The sequence below is a fragment of the Electrona antarctica genome (assembly GCF_951216825.1).
Source record: "Electrona antarctica genome assembly, chromosome: 24".
NCBI classification, from domain to species: domain Eukaryota; kingdom Metazoa; phylum Chordata; class Actinopteri; order Myctophiformes; family Myctophidae; genus Electrona; species Electrona antarctica.
This window is the reverse complement of record NC_136803.1, coordinates 8,998,295-9,018,494: the sequence shown is the minus strand read 5'-3', so window position 1 is coordinate 9,018,494 and position 20,200 is coordinate 8,998,295. Positions and strand designations below refer to the sequence as shown.

Genomic DNA, 20,200 nt, shown 5'->3' with positions numbered 1-20,200 from the left:
ACTCTGAGAGGGTCCATTTTGGTTGACATTCAGTAACTGGGACTTATGATCAAAATAAGAACATTTTAATGTTGTGTAAAAAATAATCTACAATTTGCCATGGACAAGACCAAGTATTTGCCAAGAAGTCTTTGTACGGACATATTGATGACCCCCTGATGCCAACACTTTTGTTTTTCTACATTGTGGTACTACTTTTATCTAAGGAAACAAATGTGAGTTGTGAGTACTTCTTCTTGCAAAGCCTGTGTCACATTCAGGTCACATTATAGGGGGCCTTGTTAATTGACTTACAAGGGGACAACAAAACAGTAGCCAAACATGTGGATCTCAGGTTTCAGCCAGGCAGGGGCCTCCTCCTCCCTCCCCTCCCCTCCCAGCCTCCTCCCTCCTTGAAAAGAGGGGGTGTGACTGTGGACGGAGAGGACTCACTGAGCAAGAAGAATCACTACTACTCAGTCAGGACTCAGAACTAAGTCATTCAGGATCCGATTCCGAACCCGCCGGCCTCTTGTTTTGTTTGTTGTTTGGGACCCCGACACGCACAACAACGACAAGGGTCTTCTTCTTCGGTTGACACAGCAGACCACCGGTCCGGACGGATGGGTTCGAGTCTTCTTGAGAGAATCAAACGGGAGTTCAGTTGAGCTGGTGATGAGGCGCACGTGAGCATCATCATCAAGTGTGCTTATTAAATCAAACCTGGTGTCCTGAACACTGCGCGGCACCTTCGGACATTTACACGACTAGGTGAGTTTTGTTGGTTGTTTGGGAAGACATTGAGCTTTTACTCCTTTACACTTTTAAGTTTACTCTGTGAAACTCAGACTAACTGAACGACTACATTGCTTAACAAGTAGACACTAGTCCGCTGCGCTCGAGCTGCAACGTGTGTAGCCTACCTGTCACATTATTGAAGTGATATAATAGTTTCTGTCAAGTTAATCACTTAAAGAACCTTGTGTTTTGTACGCTTGTTTTGTGTTTCAACTTTCAACCCCGAAAATGTATTTGTTTGTCGACGTTCTGTCAAGGAATTTCATCACCCCGACCCCCCCCCCCCCCCCCCAGTTCAATCGACATGATTATACTTTAACGGCTTAAACGACTGTTGTTGCTCCTCGATAAACAAAATATGATAAACTACAAGTTTGCAACGCGGTGGAGATGCGCTGTGAGCTTGTAGATCTGCTAATTTCGTTAATTGTACAGACAGACTGTTTACTCTCTGCAACGTCACGTGCGTTTGGAACTTTAATAACGGGTTTGCCAGAAGGTCCCATCATGCAGAACAAATTTAAGCATGGTTTCAGTGGACATTAGTGGTTTATATGTTTTTTTGGGGGTGCACGAGGACTACATGCATGATGATCATTATCCCCTGAAACATGTCATGTGAACCATGGCTAGATGATCATGTGCCCTGACAGTGCTCCCTGAACCCTAAAAATCCGGCTCTCTGCTTTTGGTTAAGAGTGGAATGTTAACTCTCCTTTGCTCTGTCCTCAACCCCCCCCAGTCTCCTCCACACACAGCCTGGCCAGTCGTTAAGAAGCCAAATAGCTCGTTAACGCAAACTTTTGTTAGGTTTCCAAAGTGGAGAGAGTGTTTGCTTGCACCCAGATGCTGCAAACTGAACACACACAGGCTACTGTTTAAAAAGGTGTCTTTGGTCAGGTCAGCAGGATGCGCATTGTGTGCGCCCTCTCTCCCGGAGTCTCCCTCTTTGTTTGTGAGACAAGTTTGCATTGTCTAATTAATGCCATTGTCTGTTGGTTGGCCCATGTTGAAAGAAAGTTTAACAGTGCGTGGCTTTTGTCAGTTGGTTTGAGGACAGCTACTTGAGACACTACTAGTCTTTTGTGCATCATTCCCCCAGACTGCAATGTTGCAGGAGAGAGGACAGCTGATCTGAATCACAGCACACACTGAAGTCAGACCACAGCACACATGAAGGAATTCATCAGTGGTTCACAAGTATCCTCAATTGGCTAAGAAGTTATGTGGGACCTATCCTTTCCTTGTCATTATGGCTATTGACCAGAGCTAAACGTAGGCAAATATGTGGCCACAAGAAACCTCTTACAGTGGGTATCTGCCAGTGGGGTGTGAATTTGACTTGGTACGCTGCTAAAGTTTGTAAGACTATTGGCAAGTTCAGAGGTTAAAGGTGTTCGTTAAGCGCTGAGCTGCTAAGTAGTCTGTAGGCCTATATCTAAATCTAGCATGTTAGAAGTCAGGTTTAATGCTCGTCCTTGCCTGAAATGTGTACTGTTGCATTTCAGTTTGCATTTTAAGTGGGATGCTTTGGTCAGAGCACAGAGTCATGTGTAGGAAGTGAAGTGAAGCCTTAAAGGGCCACTTACCCCTTTTGCAACCAACCATAATTAAAACCAATTTTAATTATGTTTAGGACACAAACACTTTGTGTGTTTTTTTATATAATTTTTTGTAGTCCTGACCCATGACGCCATTTTCTTGACCAAAAACCTGTCATGAAAATGTGGTCTCACTTCCTTGTGGAAGTGCACTAAAGCTTTATGGGTATTGTACGAATTCAGCAATCCAGTCAAACACACATACTTCATAATTTTTCTGGCTACACGGTGCAAATTTCAAATTGTGCTACTGTTATCTACTACAAATACTATTACCATTGAGTGACTGCAGTTTCTTCCAGGGGTGAAATGTCCCTTTAAACTAGAGATGTCCCAATACTGTATCGGATCGGCCCTTATTTGTCATATCGGGTCATATCGGTATCGGTGAATATGCCAGTCTAACCTCCGATCCGGCAGAGGGGTAAGGGGTTGACACTTATGCCAGGTAAATAAAATGTTGGGACATGTGGAGTTTGCTTTGGAGTTGCCCAAACTGCAAGTGCACATTTGAGTGAGGAGTCTGCTATAAACACAACACGATATATATATATATATATATATATATATATCGCTAGATAGCTATAATCACAACATGTGTTCATGACACTGGTATCGGCTAACATAGAAATTGAGGGACATCCCTACTTAAACCCAACGATAAGTCTCCTCATTATCTATTTGTGTGATTTGATAACTGCGATTATGTAACCTAGATATTATATGATCCATCTATTTGTGGCACTTGAGGATCGGAGCACACCTGAGTCCTCTTTTTAAACAATGAGTTGATAATGCCTTTCACTATGACAATGGGTCAATGGCATTCTTTTTTTGTTGCCTTTTCTTCCCATGATATTTTGTGCAACCAGGCTTTGCCCTAAAAAAAATAACAGCTTGAAATGGAGACTCTTGACTATCAGATCACAGATTGTTTTCGGGAAGAAACCAAACACAGCTTGAACTGGGGCATGTGGAATTGCATGCCATGTAAAGGGACAATCAGGGACTCGGATGGCTTTGTATATTAACATTGTTTTCGGTGTACGTAATATTCGCAAATAGTGCGAGTTGGAGTTTGCCTTTTTAAATAGTCAGTGTATGCCATTTTGCAACAATCCACTTAACTGAGATCATGAAAAAAAACGAGAATTGAATCTGACATTGTGCTGGCATTAGCTTTTACAGATTTGTGGTCCATAAGTACTTTTGGGACCATTGGTAATATTTGGACCATTCATAAAATGCGTACATGATTAACATATTTATTAATAACCTAACCGGTTATCCCATTTGGGATATTGCCCGATTCTGTATGCATGAACAGATTTGATGTCAACAGCACAACTTTTATCTCTTAATCATTGTCTCTACGCTCACTTTGATCTGTGACCGCACTTAAGTCTCCTAAACAAACTGTGTAGTTAATTGTATGGCAAAACGGAAATCGGATGTACCTTTTATGTAATGTAGACACTTAGAAGTAGTCCCAAGGACCGGCGTGCAGCTCACTGTATGCTCTCAAACGTCAAAACGTCTACTGAGTTTTACATGTGGTTATGTTGGCACGAAAGTGTCATGAATAGATTTTTGAGTCCGTTAATGTACCAGTTATGTTGCTACTAAAGGGTTCAAAAAGTATTTCTCTCCTTCCTTTAAAAGTTTTGTCTCCCCAGGTCAGCACCTCCTCACTATTGGTGTGCGCTCCTACCTCTTTGTTCTGATACTAAGCGTTCACACACCCGTTGATTCCTTATCCTTTTTATCTTGAACTGTTTTGATTTTTTACACACTTCAGATCTGAAGTTACTAGATTGATTGCTCTTTTCTTCTTGGCATAATGGTTACAGTTGATTGGATAGCAGTCATCACGCACTATAGACTTGAGTGCCGCTACCCCCTCAACAACAAAGAAGGGGAAAATGTGAATTGCCCCCATTAACTTAACTACACCAGTTTACCCCATCCACCCAACCCATTTACCCCACATATATAGTTTCAACTTGCCAGCTAAACTTTGATGTTGGCTCTAGCTGCTGAGGTCTGGATTGATGAGAAATGGTTAGAATATTGACTTCACCAGTGCTCTTGATCTCCTTTTTTTTTAAATATATATATATATATACTGCTGATTTTACTAGTCTTTACTAGTCTTTACTAGTTTCAACCACTGACATTGCAGGGATTTTTTGTTATATGAATTGTGTCCCAAAGGCCCATGTTAAGCATGCACAACAAGAATTCAGCACAACTTGTCATTATCACCGCTGTCCCAACTTTATTTTTTAATTTGTTTCTGACTAGTACAGGCCTTTGTCTGTAAAACTGGACATCCAGTCTATCAGGCAACAGGTGTTTTAGCATGGATCCAACCTCTTATTACGAGGTGGATCTTCATTTGTATTTATTCATGCGAGTTAGTTCAGCCATATACGACCAAGAGTTTATCTGACAGTTCGCTATTGATTTGACTGGTTGTTGGAACAGTAAAAATCTGTGCTCACTGATCTTTGATCTCACCACCAGTGTATGTCTCTTTGTGCTTGTCTCTCCTCCCAGATCTGGTCTAGAACTTCCAGCTGTTCGGCATCAACATGAGTTGGAGCTTCATTACCCGGTTATTGGATGAGATCTCCAACCACTCCACCTTTGTGGGCAAGGTGTGGCTCACCATGCTACTAATATTTCGCATCGTGCTGACCGCGGTTGGAGGCGAGACGATCTACCATGATGAACAGAGCAAGTTCACTTGCAACACGCAACAACCGGGATGTGAAAATGTGTGCTATGATGCCTTCGCCCCGCTGTCCCACGTCAGATACTGGGCGTTTCAGGTGAGCTGGTTTGTATGCATAAAACGGCATGCTGGTTTCTGTAGGACTTTGAATGGTTGCTATGGGAATATGTGGTGCATACGTTTGTTAGACATACTAACAGTCCGACAGGCATTAGTTTGACAACACTGTCGCTCCCGACATGTGCTGCGGGTTAAAACTCACCAGTGGCTCCTGACATGCGCGGCAGGTTAAAATTAACCTGTGGCTTCCTGTAAGGTTGGGTTTTGGCTAGGGTGTCGGACTCATGACTGTAGGACTGTTAGTACGTTGGCCCAAACACAGTACGTTGGCCCAAACACATTCATAGCACCTTTTTTCCCATTAAGACTTCTAAATCGGTAGTTCTCATACTTTCAAGATTTTTCAAATATGTTAAAAAATATCAGATGTAAAAGCTTGCAGCGTGCCACACAAATCTAAAGTGACACAGATGCTTTCACAGTTTTAATGGCTTGCCTTAAATGGCTTTCAGCACTAGATGGTTAGTTAATTAGTCATGGCTTGGGATAAGTGACCAAATCGTTTATTTTGGCTTGAGATCAAATATATTCTTATAAATTGTGCTTATTATGCAGGTTTCATTCATTGACGAGTGAATCTAAAAATAGTATGCTTTGGTCAACCTTGGCATCCCTATTTTTGTCGTGTTACGGGTAAAAATAAAACGGGGCATAAGTGGTTATAAAACACAGAAATAAAGATTCACTCTTTATTATATAATTAAAATGTATTTATGAATTGTGTCTTCTCCAGGTCATCATGATTACCACACCAACGATCATGTATCTGGGGTTTGCCATGCACAAAATTGCCCGCATGGGGGACCTGGACTACAGGCCGCTCCACCGCAGCGGGCGCAAGAGAATCCCCATCGTGAACAGCAGGCCGGACCGCGACTACGAGGAGGCAGACGACGCCGAGGACGATCCCATGATGGCCGAGGAGATCGAGCTCGAGAAGGAGAAGGCGCCACCTGCACCAGGTAAGATGACTTTCTCAACTCCCGTAGAAGTCTAGTACAGATTGTGCTGGTTTAACCCGTCGTCCATTTCGAGCAAATTTTCAAAAAAAATTGAAAGTCGCAACCATGCGTTGTAATGTTTTAGATCAGTGGTTTCAAAACTTTTCAGCCTGTGACCCAAAACAGAAATTGGATATTCGTCCGGGACGCAAACTAGTGTAAACGGCGGATCTACAAGCTCACAACATGTCGCTTCGCGCCACGTTGTGAGCTTGTAGATCGGCTGTTTTCACTACTTCAATATTTTTCTAATTTATGGAATTTCTTCCATAAATTACCCACAAATGGGTCCCGACCCACTGTTTGGGTAACAGTGTTGTAGATTGTCTATTTGCTATTTGTCATATGGTAATGTACAGTTTTGTACATTGACGAGGTATTTACAAACGTATGCACACACAGGTTGCATGTAAGCATAAAGGTGAAATGAAACCACTGCATGGTATTATCCAGGTCAGATGTTTTCTGATCACGTGTCTGTCCTTCAAGGTGCGATGAAGCATGACGGCCGGCGTCGTATCCAGCGTGACGGCCTGATGAAGGTCTACGTGTTCCAACTGATCTCGCGCGCCTCCTTCGAGGTGGCCTTCCTCTTCGGCCAGTACACCCTCTATGGCTTCGAGGTGATGCCCTCGTACATCTGCACGCGGGACCCCTGCCCCCACACCGTGGACTGTTTCATCTCGCGGCCCACAGAGAAGACCATCTTCCTGCTGATCATGTATGTGGTGTCCTTCCTCTGCCTGCTCATGACCTGCCTGGAGATGGTCCACCTGGGAGTGGGGGGCCTTCGTGACACCTTCCGCCGCCGTGCCGCCACTCTCAGGTCGCTGCACCCACCGCGACCTCCCGCCCCGTCCGCACGGCGCCCGGGCCTGCTCGCTGCCGCCCCTCCAGGGTACCACGCCATCGTCAAGAAGGATCACGGCAAACTGCGAGAGGGAGGAGGGTCTCTGGGGGACTCCGGGAGGGCGAGCCCACCGCCCAGGGAGCTGGAGAGGATGCGACACATGAAGATGGCCCAGCAGCACCTGGACCTGGCCTACCAGATAGAGGAGCGGAGCCCGTCACGCAGCAGCAGCCCTGAGGCCAACGCCGCAGCACAGGCCGCCGCCGCTGATCAAAACCGGCTCAACTTCGCTCATGAAAAACTAGGAGAATCCAGCGACAAAGGTACACATAATATTAACTCATTATGCATGTTGAAGACTATATGAGCCTTTTGTTAGTGAAAGGTGATTTTCCATTTTATTTTGAGAACAGGGGGTGTGTGTGCAGTAATTGGATTATATACAACAAAAGTATAATAATAAAAAAAAGCTAGTATATTTATCAACATTCAACACACTCGTGTAAATCATCTTTCTTTATCTGTCTTTAACTGAGCCCTGGCAAGTTAATTTGTATAGGATATCGTCACTGTTTAATTATCGTAATCGGAGCTCCAGTACAAAACATTAAGAGCATTGAATGGTTATTAAAAATCACACCCATGTGAACTGAGTGGTGCAACTACCCCCCCCTCCCCTCTCTCTCTCTCATTAGCAGGCAGCAGTGCAGCAATTTACAATTTAGGCTCTTAATCCAGAGCGACTTACATTGAGCAATAACAAAAACATGGCATACATCACATATATAAAAAGTAGTTATCATGAATCATGCGTAAACTAAGAACGTAACAGTGGAGTATCTATGTATACTATACATACTATACTATACTATATTATATACATAAAATGCACTATCTCTCTCTCTCTGTTTCTGGCACAACAGCGCCACTTTTGGTAGTCATTGGTACTCGTGCTCATAGTCACATATGTGGGTGGGTGAACACATGGGTGAACACATAGGTGAACACGGACATTGCTGTTCCTTGGAGTGGTTGCACCACTCAAAAATTAAAAGAATAGACCATGAGTTCTGTGTAAAACAGTGTGTTGTGATGTACAGGAGACCGTGTAGAGGTCACGGATTTGAGTTTGGCATTTCAGTTTTCTAATGATTCCCTCTTCTTTCCTAGGAGTACATGCCTGAGCGTGCCTCCTGCCTCTCCAGACGGTCTTGTCTTGTCATTTCTACTGGCCCTGGACATATGGGGGAAGCACATATGGGAATGCAGTCAGACCACTGAGAGCGACTGAAGTGTGTGTGTGTGTGTGTGTGTGTGTGTGTGTGTGTGTGTGTCCTCTTTTTGTTTGTGAATGAAAGAAATATGCCATGTCAGTATTAAAGGGCCAATCTAATAGAAGAAGAAGAAGAAAAAGACTCAAATCTGAGCTGCGTTTGTACACAACGCCACAACTCTAAACTTGAACTTCTGCCAAATACTTTGGGTCTCGAGTTTCAGCTTGCCGGTCCACGACCACACCTTGACAGTGCCCGTAGCTGCGTTCTGGTTTACACCCTCTTTTGATTTCCATCCCATTCTTTCATACTTTTTTTTTTTTGGCCAATGTTCTCATGCAGTAATCCCTGTGTTCATTGGAAACCTTATCTTCACTGTTCCAACTGTTGCGATCTAATTGTTCTTTCTTTGTTCTTAACCCATTCTGACCTGAGATCAGATTCTAAAAAATGTCTTCTACATCCTGACAGTTTTCTGAAAAAGCTGTTTCTATGTCGGTCGTTCTTCTCGATTTTTCAAAAATAGCAGACCTACAAGCTTGTAGATCTGCTATTTTTCAATAGCTAAAGCATAACATAATGCTAACACCAAAAGGGGTTCCCGGACTTCCCGCCCAGAATGGGTTAACAGTCTTCCTAATGAAAGGGGTTGCATTGTTTGTAGTTGTGGAAGCGTTCATTGAGCACTGTTAAGGCACGTTGCTGGCCATAAATGGGACGAAAAAGAATGCTGCCTAGGGTTATGATGGTGCGTGCACGGACATGGACCGAGTAAAGTATGCAGGAAGGACCATGTTTATTGACAATGATTTTATTTTTTACTTTATGATTTGTTCGCGACTTGTTTTCCATGTTCCACTGAGATCCAAGTTTGTTCAAATTGGCCAAAACGTTTACCTGGGAAATGCTTGAAATCTGTAATGTCTACCAATGTTTTTTTTTTCTTTTTCCATAGAACATTACTTTTCATTTGGTTTTGCCACATTTCATGACTATTTCTGTAAATCAATAGCTTGGTGTCTGACACAAAGGGTAACATTTAAAGTGTAGACAATATCCTTGTCATTTATTTCAATGGACTGCAGGGGAAGAAATCAGCACTTTAGTTTGGTTAACTTGGTACGTGTACTTTAACTTACCTGCAAAAAAGAATCATTCCCCATGTCATTCTAAACCTTGCATTAAAGTTTGTACTGGTCAGCAAACTTAAGAATGGACTGTAATCCTTTTTCCATGTTTCCGTCAGTTAGGATGTGTCTTGTCACAGTTTTGTTTTGTTGAAAGAATACATTTTGTAAGATGAAGTTGGAGCAGAGGATCAGAAATGCCACAAACATGTTTAATATACGAGCGCCCCCTGTTGGACCTGTTATGTTTTTGTTTTATTGCAGAGAAAATAGATTTATACTTTGTCATATGATGGTGTCTGCCTCTGTCTGAAGATGGCTAATGTACAAGTTCACATGCTGTTGTACTGAAAGTCGTCGACGTGCATACTGCGGAGTAGGTAGTCAACATGAAGAGCAAAAAAAATCCTGCACTTGCAGCCAAAAAGTTTTAAGATGTTTCCGTCGCTTGGACCTTCATCGGGTATATACGATACATACCTGATGAGGGTCTGAGCAAACCAAATGTAATATTTTTTTTAAATCGCCACTTTTTTGCTCTTCATGGTGAATGCTTGTAAAAAAAAAAAAGAACTTTAAAAAGAAGGAAATGTGCACAACTGATTTAATTTGTACATGTCTGCAATGCAAGGTCAAATGAGAAGCGGATGGAGAAATCATACGACGGAGTATAAATTAAGGCATTGTTACGATGAGATGTAGGCCTTCCTGTAATCACCTTCAGTTCTACAACATTCCAGTTAAACTATTGGTACATACTGCTTTGTGATATTTTTGTTTTTCCTCTAATGCTAATTTTGTAGCTGTTTTTGTAACTAGAGATTATTTTGTTAACAGAAAAAAATAAAATTTTCAATGAAATTGATTTGTTTGGGGTGTTTTTTTCAAGTGAAGGGACTTGACAATGGATATTTTGTCAAACTGGTACTTTCAAAAGGGATCAATTAAAATAGTTTTTTTCGGTTACCACCAGTTAACCCAATAAAATAAGGGCTTTGTAACCACTAACTCAAGTTGCTTACTGTCCTTTTGAGGATACATTTTAACTATTTAATGCTAAATTATTAACCTATGTGTTACAATGTGTGTTGGCTGTGGAAAAACTTACCATCTCGCAGCCTCTACCCAGGCTTTTAACAATCTCGCCGTATCAGCAGATCAGTCACTACTAGACTATGCTGTCTTGGAAATGTAGCAAACACTGCCCCCTAAAGGTGTAGCGCAAGTAAGACATACAAGCCATTTTCAATGACAGTGGATGGTTTTATATTTTTTGTGATTAGACAGATGGTAGCTCTTGTGGCATTCAATCCTACCATTCCCATGTCGGAGAAACCTGGCTGCTACACCTATGATAAGAAGGCCTACTGTATATACCATCTAGCCTAGTGATTCTCAACCTTATTCATTTTTTAAAGATACCCAATTCTATGTGTTGGGCCACAGACCCCCATATGGTAAGATGTCTTATCTATTGGACTCTAATCTAAGAATATTTGGACTTGGTCAAGTCTAGAATTCTTTAGTACTGTCTCTGTACTCATAGCATACTCATACTGCATGTATAGTGATGAAACTGTTTTTCTAGTTTATGTAATAATGGTGAAGATTAACTATCAATTATTTAGCTGGGGACTCTCTGGAACCCCTCAAAGACCACTGGGGGTGCCTGACCACAATTTGAGAACCACTGATCCAGCTTATAATGGTTTGAGGAACCGTTGAATGGACCGCTGGTGCCATCTTGAGTTTTTTGCCCTTACTTTGAATTTGAATTTGTGTTCTCAGCAGTGGTGGGAAAAGTACTGAATTAGTAAAGTACCAATGCAATTCTGCAATGTAGAAACACAGTAGAAACACAGTAAAACTAAGTCTGGTAATCAACATTTACTTAAGTAAAAGTGCAAAAGTATTGGCATCAAAATATTCTTATAGTACCAAAAGTATACTCATTATGCAGAATGTCCCATTTTCGCAAGTTATGTTAAATCTATTAAAAAACACAGCTATTACAACAGCTATTTTCAAATTGCCAAAGTTTACATAGTGCTGAAGTACTTAATGTATGTGTTGTATAAATGATCAAAATCTACACTAACTAAAGTTTTCAAATAATTGTAGTGGAGTAAATAGAGAGAATGCGCGTGACATCATCATCAAACCCGGAAGTTATGCAGGAATGCCTACCAAGTGGCAAAAAACTACTTTCTGGCCTTGATAGCCCATATATCCAAACAGAAAAGTCCTTTGAAATTGCATTAAACAACGTTAAACAATGTTAAACTCACTTTGCATGTTGCTTTGCCACTCGCTTTGCCACTCGATGTGCCATTCACTTTAAGCATGCGCATACCCTCTATTGTACAATATTTGTAGTAAAGGTACAGAAAAATGTATACAACCTACTCCAGTAAAGTTAAATATACCTTGAAATTGTATTTAAGTAGTATGTACTTACTTACTTTCCACTACTGCTCTTTCTAGATTGTAACATGATTTTCCTTTAACACTAAGTAATACAAAAAATTAAGGCTTGTGCTTCAGTTTGTAAATGGTGATTTTGTAAAAAATTATATAAAAGCAATGTTATCTATTTTAAGCAATCATTCAGCATGCACACAACAAAACCTTAGATACAGGCACACTCTTCTGCTATGATGTTGGGCAGTGTCTCATACTTGAAGGAGTATCCTCCGTCAGACGTGGTGGTGATCCTCAGTGACCTCATGGTCCCGGGGACCGGCGCGCAGCACTGCTTGATCCCCAGCATGGTGGTGGCGCGGTCCCACGCCGAACAGTTCCCCACGCAGTACTGGAACGTCAGCACTTTGGGATGGACGATCCAGTTGTCCCAGCCCAGCTCCTCGAAGTTGATCTCCACGTCCTCCCGGCTGCAGTCGCTGTGCTGAGGCCTGTCCTCCGAGGGCCGCTGTAGCAAGTCCATGGCGGAGGGCGACCAGGGGATGGTGCCGGCGCGGTGCCGGCGCGGTGAGCGGTCATGGCCGCCCGGCCGGGGGCCGGCGTGAAGGTGGAGGAACGGCAGCTTGTCTGACTCGTTGGCGTGGCACTCGCAGGCCGCGCAGCGCACCTGCAGCACGAACGGTCCTTCCGAGACGGACGCTCGGAGGTCACGCTCCAGGTGGTAGGTGACCCAGCCGTCCGAGGTGGTCCTGGATGGAGCCTCGGCTGCCTGGAGCAGCCGCTGCCCTGCGGTGAGAATGAACAGAGGGGCAGAGGAGTTGGATGTGGCTGCTCCTTCCCCCGCGTAGAACCAGAAATGGGCTAAGGTGACCAAGGACTCCTGGCTGTTCAGGGACGGCTGAAAGTAATATGTGAAACAGTTGGAAGAGGATGCGGCGTACCCAGAGCTGGGAAGCGAGTCTGAAAGATTAGAACATAAAGCAAAATATGGTTTTATTACAAATTGATACAGAGATGCAGTAAAGCCTTATTATATAAGACAAAGCTTCTCACCGGCACTAGGGAAGACAATAATCTGAGATGTTTGCGAGGGCTGGTGGGGTTGGCGCCGGTGGTTGACCATGTCCACCCTGGATGACCTTGTGTGCCGCTGCCTGGCCTCTGGCCTCGCCGCGTCCCCATCAGGTGGTCCCTGCATGCCGGGCACAGGGGGCCGACGCAGGCCCAAGCCCTGCAGCACCCGGTCCTTGAACCAGGCCAACACCACGTCACGAGGTGGCTCGTCACCTCCCGCGCAGGACTCTGTCGAGATAGTGGTCCACACGAAGCTTAGGAGGAGCACAATGCAGGGCAGGTGCTGCTGAGGTCTCTTCAACATTGTAAGAAAATGTCTTGCCCTTCGTCTCAAAGTCCAAAGTCCAAAATAGAAAAAGAAGTATGTGGGTCCAAATGCTTCAATCTCCAGTTAATAGTTTTGATTACAGCCAGAAACGAAGGCCAAGTAGTGACGAGAAAGCCTGTTTCAAAGAATAAATGAGTCTATAGAAATGTCTCTCACAGACGTATCGCTCTCTCACAAAGTCACTCCTCAATACTTTTTATCTTTGCCTATTCTGCTGAACTAACCTGTAGGCCTCCAGATGTCCCTCCCTAACTCTGTGACGTGAATGTTTGGGTAACTTGTGCTGTTATCTGTCTGTTTGAGCATCTGCGACTACAGAGCGGGTCATTATTGTGTTGCCAGTGGACAGAAAGGAGGCGTGCATATGCTGACCTTGAGCACTGGGCCGTGACAGTTTCACACAGTGTACTGAAGGGAATGTGTCTGGTTCATGTGGAAATAAGAACTGTTCATGCTAATTAACTGCTAATGTAAAACTAATTACTAAAAGATGGACTGAGTGGTTCATTAAGCCCTGTAGAAAATATTTTTCTTCTGCTTTTTGAAATAGGAAGGTTTTTCTCCCTAAATTGTTTACATATGGTAAAGGAAGAAAACCCTTTTTGCTGGACATTTTTTGTTCTGCAACAAATATTTCTTTTTGAGTTCAAAACTCAGTGTCGTCTGCAAGTCAAACATGACAAATGAAATTATTGTATACTTATTACTGCCTTTTATTTATGGCACACCCCACAACGCCTGTCCCCCCACCCCCCCAAACACAAACACCTCGACCCAGAAACCTCCTATCACCAAATTTCAACTTTTCATGCTTTTCCTTTTGTATAAATGAATGCCCCTACTTTAGTGTGTCACACAAAAGTAGTAAAGATAGCTATGCGACACGCTGTGAGATTGTAGATCGGCGATTCCATCTCCTTTCCTCTCTGCCTACACATTAAAGTGTTCATTTAAAACACTAGAGTTAAATTAACACTCAGGATTTTACTTTGTAGATGTCTTTCCTACTGGCAATTCATTTTACAATTTACAATTACAACAATTTAGGCATTTAGCAGACGCTCTTAATCCAGAGCGACTTACATTAAGCAATAACAAAAGCATGGCATACATCACATATATAAAAAAGTAGTTATCATGAATCATGCGTAAACTAAGAACGTAACAGTGGAGTATCTATGTAAACTATACATACTATACTATATACTATATTATACATGTGTACTATAAAGTGCTATGACTACATCAAATGCAATTCTAGAGCTGTCTACGTAACAAGCTATAAGTCTGTTTAAAATACTATCTAAGTCTACATAATGTGCTATCTAATTTTCATAGTGGAGCGTTTTTTTTCTCAAAGTTGAACGTTAAAGGGCAGGTTCTTGTGTTATTTCAACGGTCAAAGGAAACCTTGAAACCTGCTGTGAATGTTTGTTTTGAGCCAAGCTGCCAATGTGAGGAGAAACGCTGAATAAAACACCCTGGTGGGAAAAGTCAAGCTTCATTCCAGAGAGAGATAAAACTTAGGATGCAACACAGTCTAACAAATGTGACTCATATAGTACTGTGTGTGTGTGTGTGTGTGTGTGTGTGTGTGTGTGTGTGTGTGTGATTTATCTGAAAATCATAATAATCATAATTAATGCTTTGCTTATCCATCCGAGGGTTGATATGCTGACTGTGCCGAGGGCAGATAATAATATAGTGTTGTTGTGAGATTGTAGATTGGCTATTTTCACTGTGCTTAAGTCGTTAAACTAGTGGAGCCTTTAACAATTAACGGCTCCAGAAGTATAAGTAAGTATAGCCTTGGCCCGAGCCATATGTGGCTAATAGGTCAGAAGCCTACCTCCTGTTTCTGTAGCATGAGGCAGTGTGATGTACAAGTACACCTCCTGGACTTAACACTACCCAGTGGTGGAAAGTTCATTTTAAGTAAAATGTTGAGGTATTTGTACTTTACTTACTTCTACTCCACTACATCTCAGATCTGTCATCTATTCAGTCGCCCCGCCCCCTCAGTTGATCTAGCTTTTCAAAACCTACAATCAGATAATTCACATAATTCAACAGGCCCTCATCAATCTCAAGCTGTTATTTAATCCTGGAAAAACTAAATATATGGTCTTTTCTAGAAAACCTAATGCCACTCAAATAATCTGTAACATGACAACTAGAGGGTACTCATATTGAAAGAGTCTCAAACTATAATTATCTGGGCATATGGATAGACGACAAACTATCCTTTTAAATTTCAGAACTCATCACAAAACTAAAACCAAAACAAGCATTCCTCTATAGAAACAAAGCTTGCTTTGATTCAAACAGTAGGAAGCAAAACAGCCATTCCATTACTATGCACCTGGAACTGTCTAAAACTGAAAAACTTGATTTCAGTTGAACGATTTAAGACTTCAGATTCATTTGAGGTCTAGCTGTACTTGTTCACTTTGAATTGTTTATTATCTTGTAATGTATTATTTGTGTTTAAACTGTATGTTATGTTTACTGTAATCAGGGCGTCGTTGGAAAAGAGAGCTTGCTCTCAACTGACTTCCCTGAATAAATAAAGATCGAAATATTGTACTTTTACTCCACTACAATTATTCAAAAACTTTTGTTATTAGTTACTTTTTAAAAGTAGTTTTGGATTATTATTATTACAAAACATATGTTAACTTCAGCCCTATATACATTTTGGCCATTTGAAAATAGCCGATCTACAGGCTCACAATACGTCACATTGTGAGCCTGTAGATTTGCTATTTTCAAAAGACTTTTTATACATTTGAAAACATGAAAAGGGCCATTCTGCATTATGAGTAGGCCTACTTTTTACGTTTGGTACATTAATTAACCCATTCTGACCTGAGATCAGATTCTAAAAATACATCCTGACAGTTTTCTGAAAAAGCTATGTTTCTATGTCAGTGGTTCTTCGATTTTTCAAAAATAGCAGACCTACAAGCTCGTAGCGCACATAATGCTAACACCAAAAGGGGTTCCCGCCCAAAATGGTTAAGTAGACAAGTAAGTTGATACCAACACTTTCGCACTTTTACCCAAGTGCATTTTGAATTCCAGACTTTTACTTGTAACAGAGTACATTTGCATTGCAGTATTGATACTTTTATTTAAGTAAAACATCTGACTACTTTTTCCACCACTGACACTACTAAGTAATAGTATGTCGCACTCGCAGGGACTTACCCCCAGAACAAACGTTGATGCTGAGTGCCAAACAGGGAGGCATTGTGTTAAATTTGCATAGACTGGGCGCCTAGCGGTCCAGGCGCATGCCACATATAGGCTCTGGCCTGACAGCGTGTCGCGTGTTCGAGTCCCGTTCATGACGACCTTTGCTGCGTGTCTCTCCCCTCCCTCTTTCCTCTCAATGGTCTCGCACCTTCCTACCTACATGACTGCCTGCCTAAATATGTCCCAAACCGCCCCCTAAGGTCTTCCACTGCTGGCCTGCTCGCTTTGCCTAAAAAAATGGCAACTAAAAAATATGGGGAAGCAGCGTTTTGCTTCTATGGGCCGACGGCGTGGAACAAACTCCCACTGTACCTTCGACAGGCAGCCTCTGTAGACATTTTTAAAGCGCAGCTCAAGACCCACTTCTACACTCTTGCTTTTAATTGATCTTTTAATTATTTTTGTTATTCATGTCCTCACTGTATTGCATTACTGCTCTTGTTTTTTTAATGTTTATGCCTTGCTTTTCTTTTTTTTTCTCCATTGCTCTGTAAAGCACTTTGAGCTGCATTTCATGTCATGAAAGGTGCTATACAATTAAAGTTTTATAATTATTATTATTATTTCCTGTCTATCTTCACTTGTAACTATCAATAAAGGCAAAAAGCCAAAAAAAAGAAATAGTCTTAGGTATGACTCGGCCAGATGTTGAACCCTGACATGCAGTCTCAGGGCAGACTCTCTAACCACAAGCCCCAAGGCGACTGTGCCGGGCTGCATAGGACACTGCAAATAGGCTACAAATGGCTCCCTTAAATATGACTTTTACATACACTCACTAAGATTCAATGAAACCTCTTCTCTATATGGGATGAAACTAAGTTTAGCACTGCTGTTCTTCCTGGTACTGAAAGTAATACTGCCATAGCAGACATGCAGTCTGCATCATGGCTAATAAACCGTAATGTCAATGACTTCAGAACACCAATGGGTGGGGTATTGTGGAAAGTCACTGAGTCACATAAAGGAGGTTTGGTAATGTCTGGAAAGTCTAATAAGACAGGTATTGCAACTGCAAGCAATGGCCATGAACAGCTGGCTCTATCTGGCACATTTAGGCTACAATAAACAATATTGATGTAAAAAATAATAATGTTTATTTGGTGTGACCGTATGCATATATTGGATTGGATTAATTCAGTGGTAGATGGACATTGAGTCATAAAGCTTATTATTCAGTATCTCTCTCTCTCTCTCTCTCTCTCTCTCTCTCTCTCTCTCTCTCTCTCTCTCTCTCTATATATATATATATATATATATATATATATATATATATACTTTATAAAGGAGAAAATAAGAACAACCAAGTCCAACACAACACAAACAACCTTATTGTACTTCTGTTGGCTTCTATTGTTGTCCACTAGAGGGCGTCCAAGGCCCAATGTAGGTTTTGTTCACTTGTTCTCTGACTCACTTTCATTTACTGGACAAAAGAACACATACTGTATCTTGTTTTTTCCCCATGACAGTTTCAACCAGAAAATGGAAAGGATTTTTTTCTATATAGATCCTTGCCTGTATTTCATATTTCAATTCGTACTCACTCTCAGTCAGGCACACTCATACAGGTGCTATGAGTGGGGCCTGTGTTGTGATCCGATCCAGGCTTTGAAGTTGGACCTTGGATACATCATGCAGCTGGAGGCTGCTTATCTGCAGGAGTCAGGGGAGATTGCCTTGGCGTATTGTCAAGTTATGAAGATGAGCCGTGGACACTGGACCATTTTGAATAGGAGCTAGAAAGTAAGGACAAAATTATAACGAATTTTTAAGTAGCATTTAGCATTTTGAGCAGACGCCATGATGAAAACAAATACAACAAGAAAGACCAATGTATTTATATTGTGGTCCTTGAAGGCGTTCCAGGTGGTCGCTTAAATGATGGAGAGTTGGTATCCAAATGGACCGTCACCCCTATTAGATCAAATGGACCCTTACGTTACGGGTCGGTTTCCTGGTAGGAAACATGGTACAAACCATGTACAACCCAGATTCGGCACAAACAAGGGACTAAATTATTTTCGCTCCTATGCCACCAAAATGTGGAACGCCCTACCAACAGTCATTAAGACATGTGAATCCCTTGACTCCTTCAAAACCGCTCTCAAATGGCACATACGTTGCAATTCGAAACTGGCCCCCGTAAAATCTGAATCCCCCCCCCCTTTTTTCCCCCTCACTGTATATGTTTCTTTTCCCTTTTTCCCTTTTACCTTTTTACCTCCTTTATGATGAATTCCTGTTCTGTTCTTTGACTATATAGTAGTGTCTATCTGTACGTCTCTAAATGTTTTGATGAATTGAACATGGTGGACCCTCTTGTAAACAAGTGTAATGCTTAATTGGGTCATCGACTCACAGTTAACAGTCTTTGTATTGAGTTTGTGCTTGAAATGTACTGTAATTCTGCAAACTGTTAATAAATATTTCAATCAATCAAAAAAAGCCTACACTCTCAAGAGTTAGATTATTAACATCTGCATTAGGCAATTTAGGCTAGGCCTACTTAATTAATTTACAAGTGGTCTACATAATTAGTGAATGTATTAGAATTGTTATTTTTGATCAACGTTATCTCTCCTAATGGTACCAACATCAATACAGCATGGAATTGTGGACAAAATCTTATTCAACGACGACAACATAGGCTATTCTAGTTTTTGGGTCATTAAATGGTGGTCCGTACAGGCTGCTCAAATCCAGAATAAAATGTTTACCTTTTTATGAAAAGGGTTGAAAACCACCAGTTGATATGACTAGAAAAGTGCAGGTAATTTAACGTATTTTTGTTGTATTAAGGGGCTGCGGTGGCTCAGGGGTAGAGTGCCTGGATGGTAACCGTAAGGTTGCCAGTTCGAACCCGTGAACCCCTAATTGCTCCCGATGTGCTAGTTGGTGCCTTGCATGGTTTCCGCTGCCATCGGTGTATGTATGTGTGTGTGAATGGGTGAATGTAATGCACAATCTCTGTAAAGTGCCTTGGATAAAGGCGCTATATAAATGCACCATTTACCATTTACCATTTATTAATTAATTTAAATATCAGGACAACACTCATTTCTGATTTCAGCTTTATTTTCTTCCTTTTTTTAATAGATGAAAAATGGAAACATTGCTGATTAACGAAATCATTCAATCATGCCAGCATCCAAACCCCAACCTGGATCAGAGGTGAGTTGAGGACCCTCAATTATAAATGGTCACTTCTGTTCTTGAATGAAACATCAATGGAAATAGATTTTCAGGTGTATTAGTTTTTAAATGGACAGCATAAAACCGACCCTGTTTTGATGAAATTATTGGCCTCATTCTCAAGACCAAAGATGTAATCTAATAAACGACCCCAATGGAAACAAGCCATATATGCTTTCTTGGATAAAATCCGTTTAGCAGACCTATATTGTACCTATTGTCCATGCAAATTGTTACTATACATTATTCAATCGATCAATTAACCAAAGTAGGCTTAGATCAAGACTATCGTAGATAGATTTATTTATTTAGATGTATTATTTTTTATATAATCTTTATATATATGGGGGACTGAATGTAGCTGTGGGCAGCGGGCAGCGGTGGCCGAACGGTTTGCGGAGCAGTCTTGATACCGGAAGGTCGCCAGTTCGAATCCC

At 41.7% G+C, this 20,200-nt stretch overlaps 2 protein-coding genes across 2 annotated transcripts; one reads left to right on the top strand and one right to left on the bottom strand.

Moving 5' to 3' along the window:
- Positions 1–425: 425 nt before the first annotated feature.
- LOC306916971 (gap junction gamma-1 protein-like) lies at positions 426–10,002 on the top strand. The gene is made up of 5 exons (XM_079495070.1): positions 426–750; positions 4,938–5,212; positions 5,969–6,197; positions 6,726–7,409; positions 8,257–10,002. Exons 2-5 carry the CDS (start codon positions 4,973–4,975, stop codon positions 8,268–8,270), a joined length of 1,167 nt encoding a protein of 388 aa, XP_079351196.1. The 5' UTR covers positions 426–750; positions 4,938–4,972; the 3' UTR covers positions 8,271–10,002.
- On the bottom strand, positions 9,317–13,502 carry inha (inhibin subunit alpha). The gene is made up of 2 exons (XM_079495071.1): positions 12,962–13,502; positions 9,317–12,868 (listed from the first exon to the last, which is right to left on the bottom strand). The coding sequence occupies exons 1-2, from the start codon at positions 13,284–13,286 to the stop codon at positions 12,117–12,119; spliced, it is 1,077 nt and encodes a 358-aa protein (XP_079351197.1). The 5' UTR covers positions 13,287–13,502; the 3' UTR covers positions 9,317–12,116.
- Positions 13,503–20,200: the final 6,698 nt, after the last annotated feature.

Bases quoted from the DNA above. Each gene is read 5' to 3' on its own strand.
- inha (XM_079495071.1), bottom strand. From the start codon at position 13,286: ATGTTGAAGAGACCTCAGCAGCACCTGCCCTGCATTGTGCTCCTCCTA. The intron at 12,869-12,961 runs GTGAGAAGCTTT...CTAATCTTTCAG, and splicing joins TATTGTCTTCCCTAGTGCCG to ACTCGCTTCCCAGCTCTGGG.
- LOC306916971 (XM_079495070.1), top strand. From the start codon at position 4,973: ATGAGTTGGAGCTTCATTACCCGGTTATTGGATGAGATCTCCAACCAC. The intron at 5,213-5,968 runs GTGAGCTGGTTT...TGTCTTCTCCAG, and splicing joins TCAGATACTGGGCGTTTCAG to GTCATCATGATTACCACACC. The intron at 6,198-6,725 runs GTAAGATGACTT...CTGTCCTTCAAG, and splicing joins GAAGGCGCCACCTGCACCAG to GTGCGATGAAGCATGACGGC.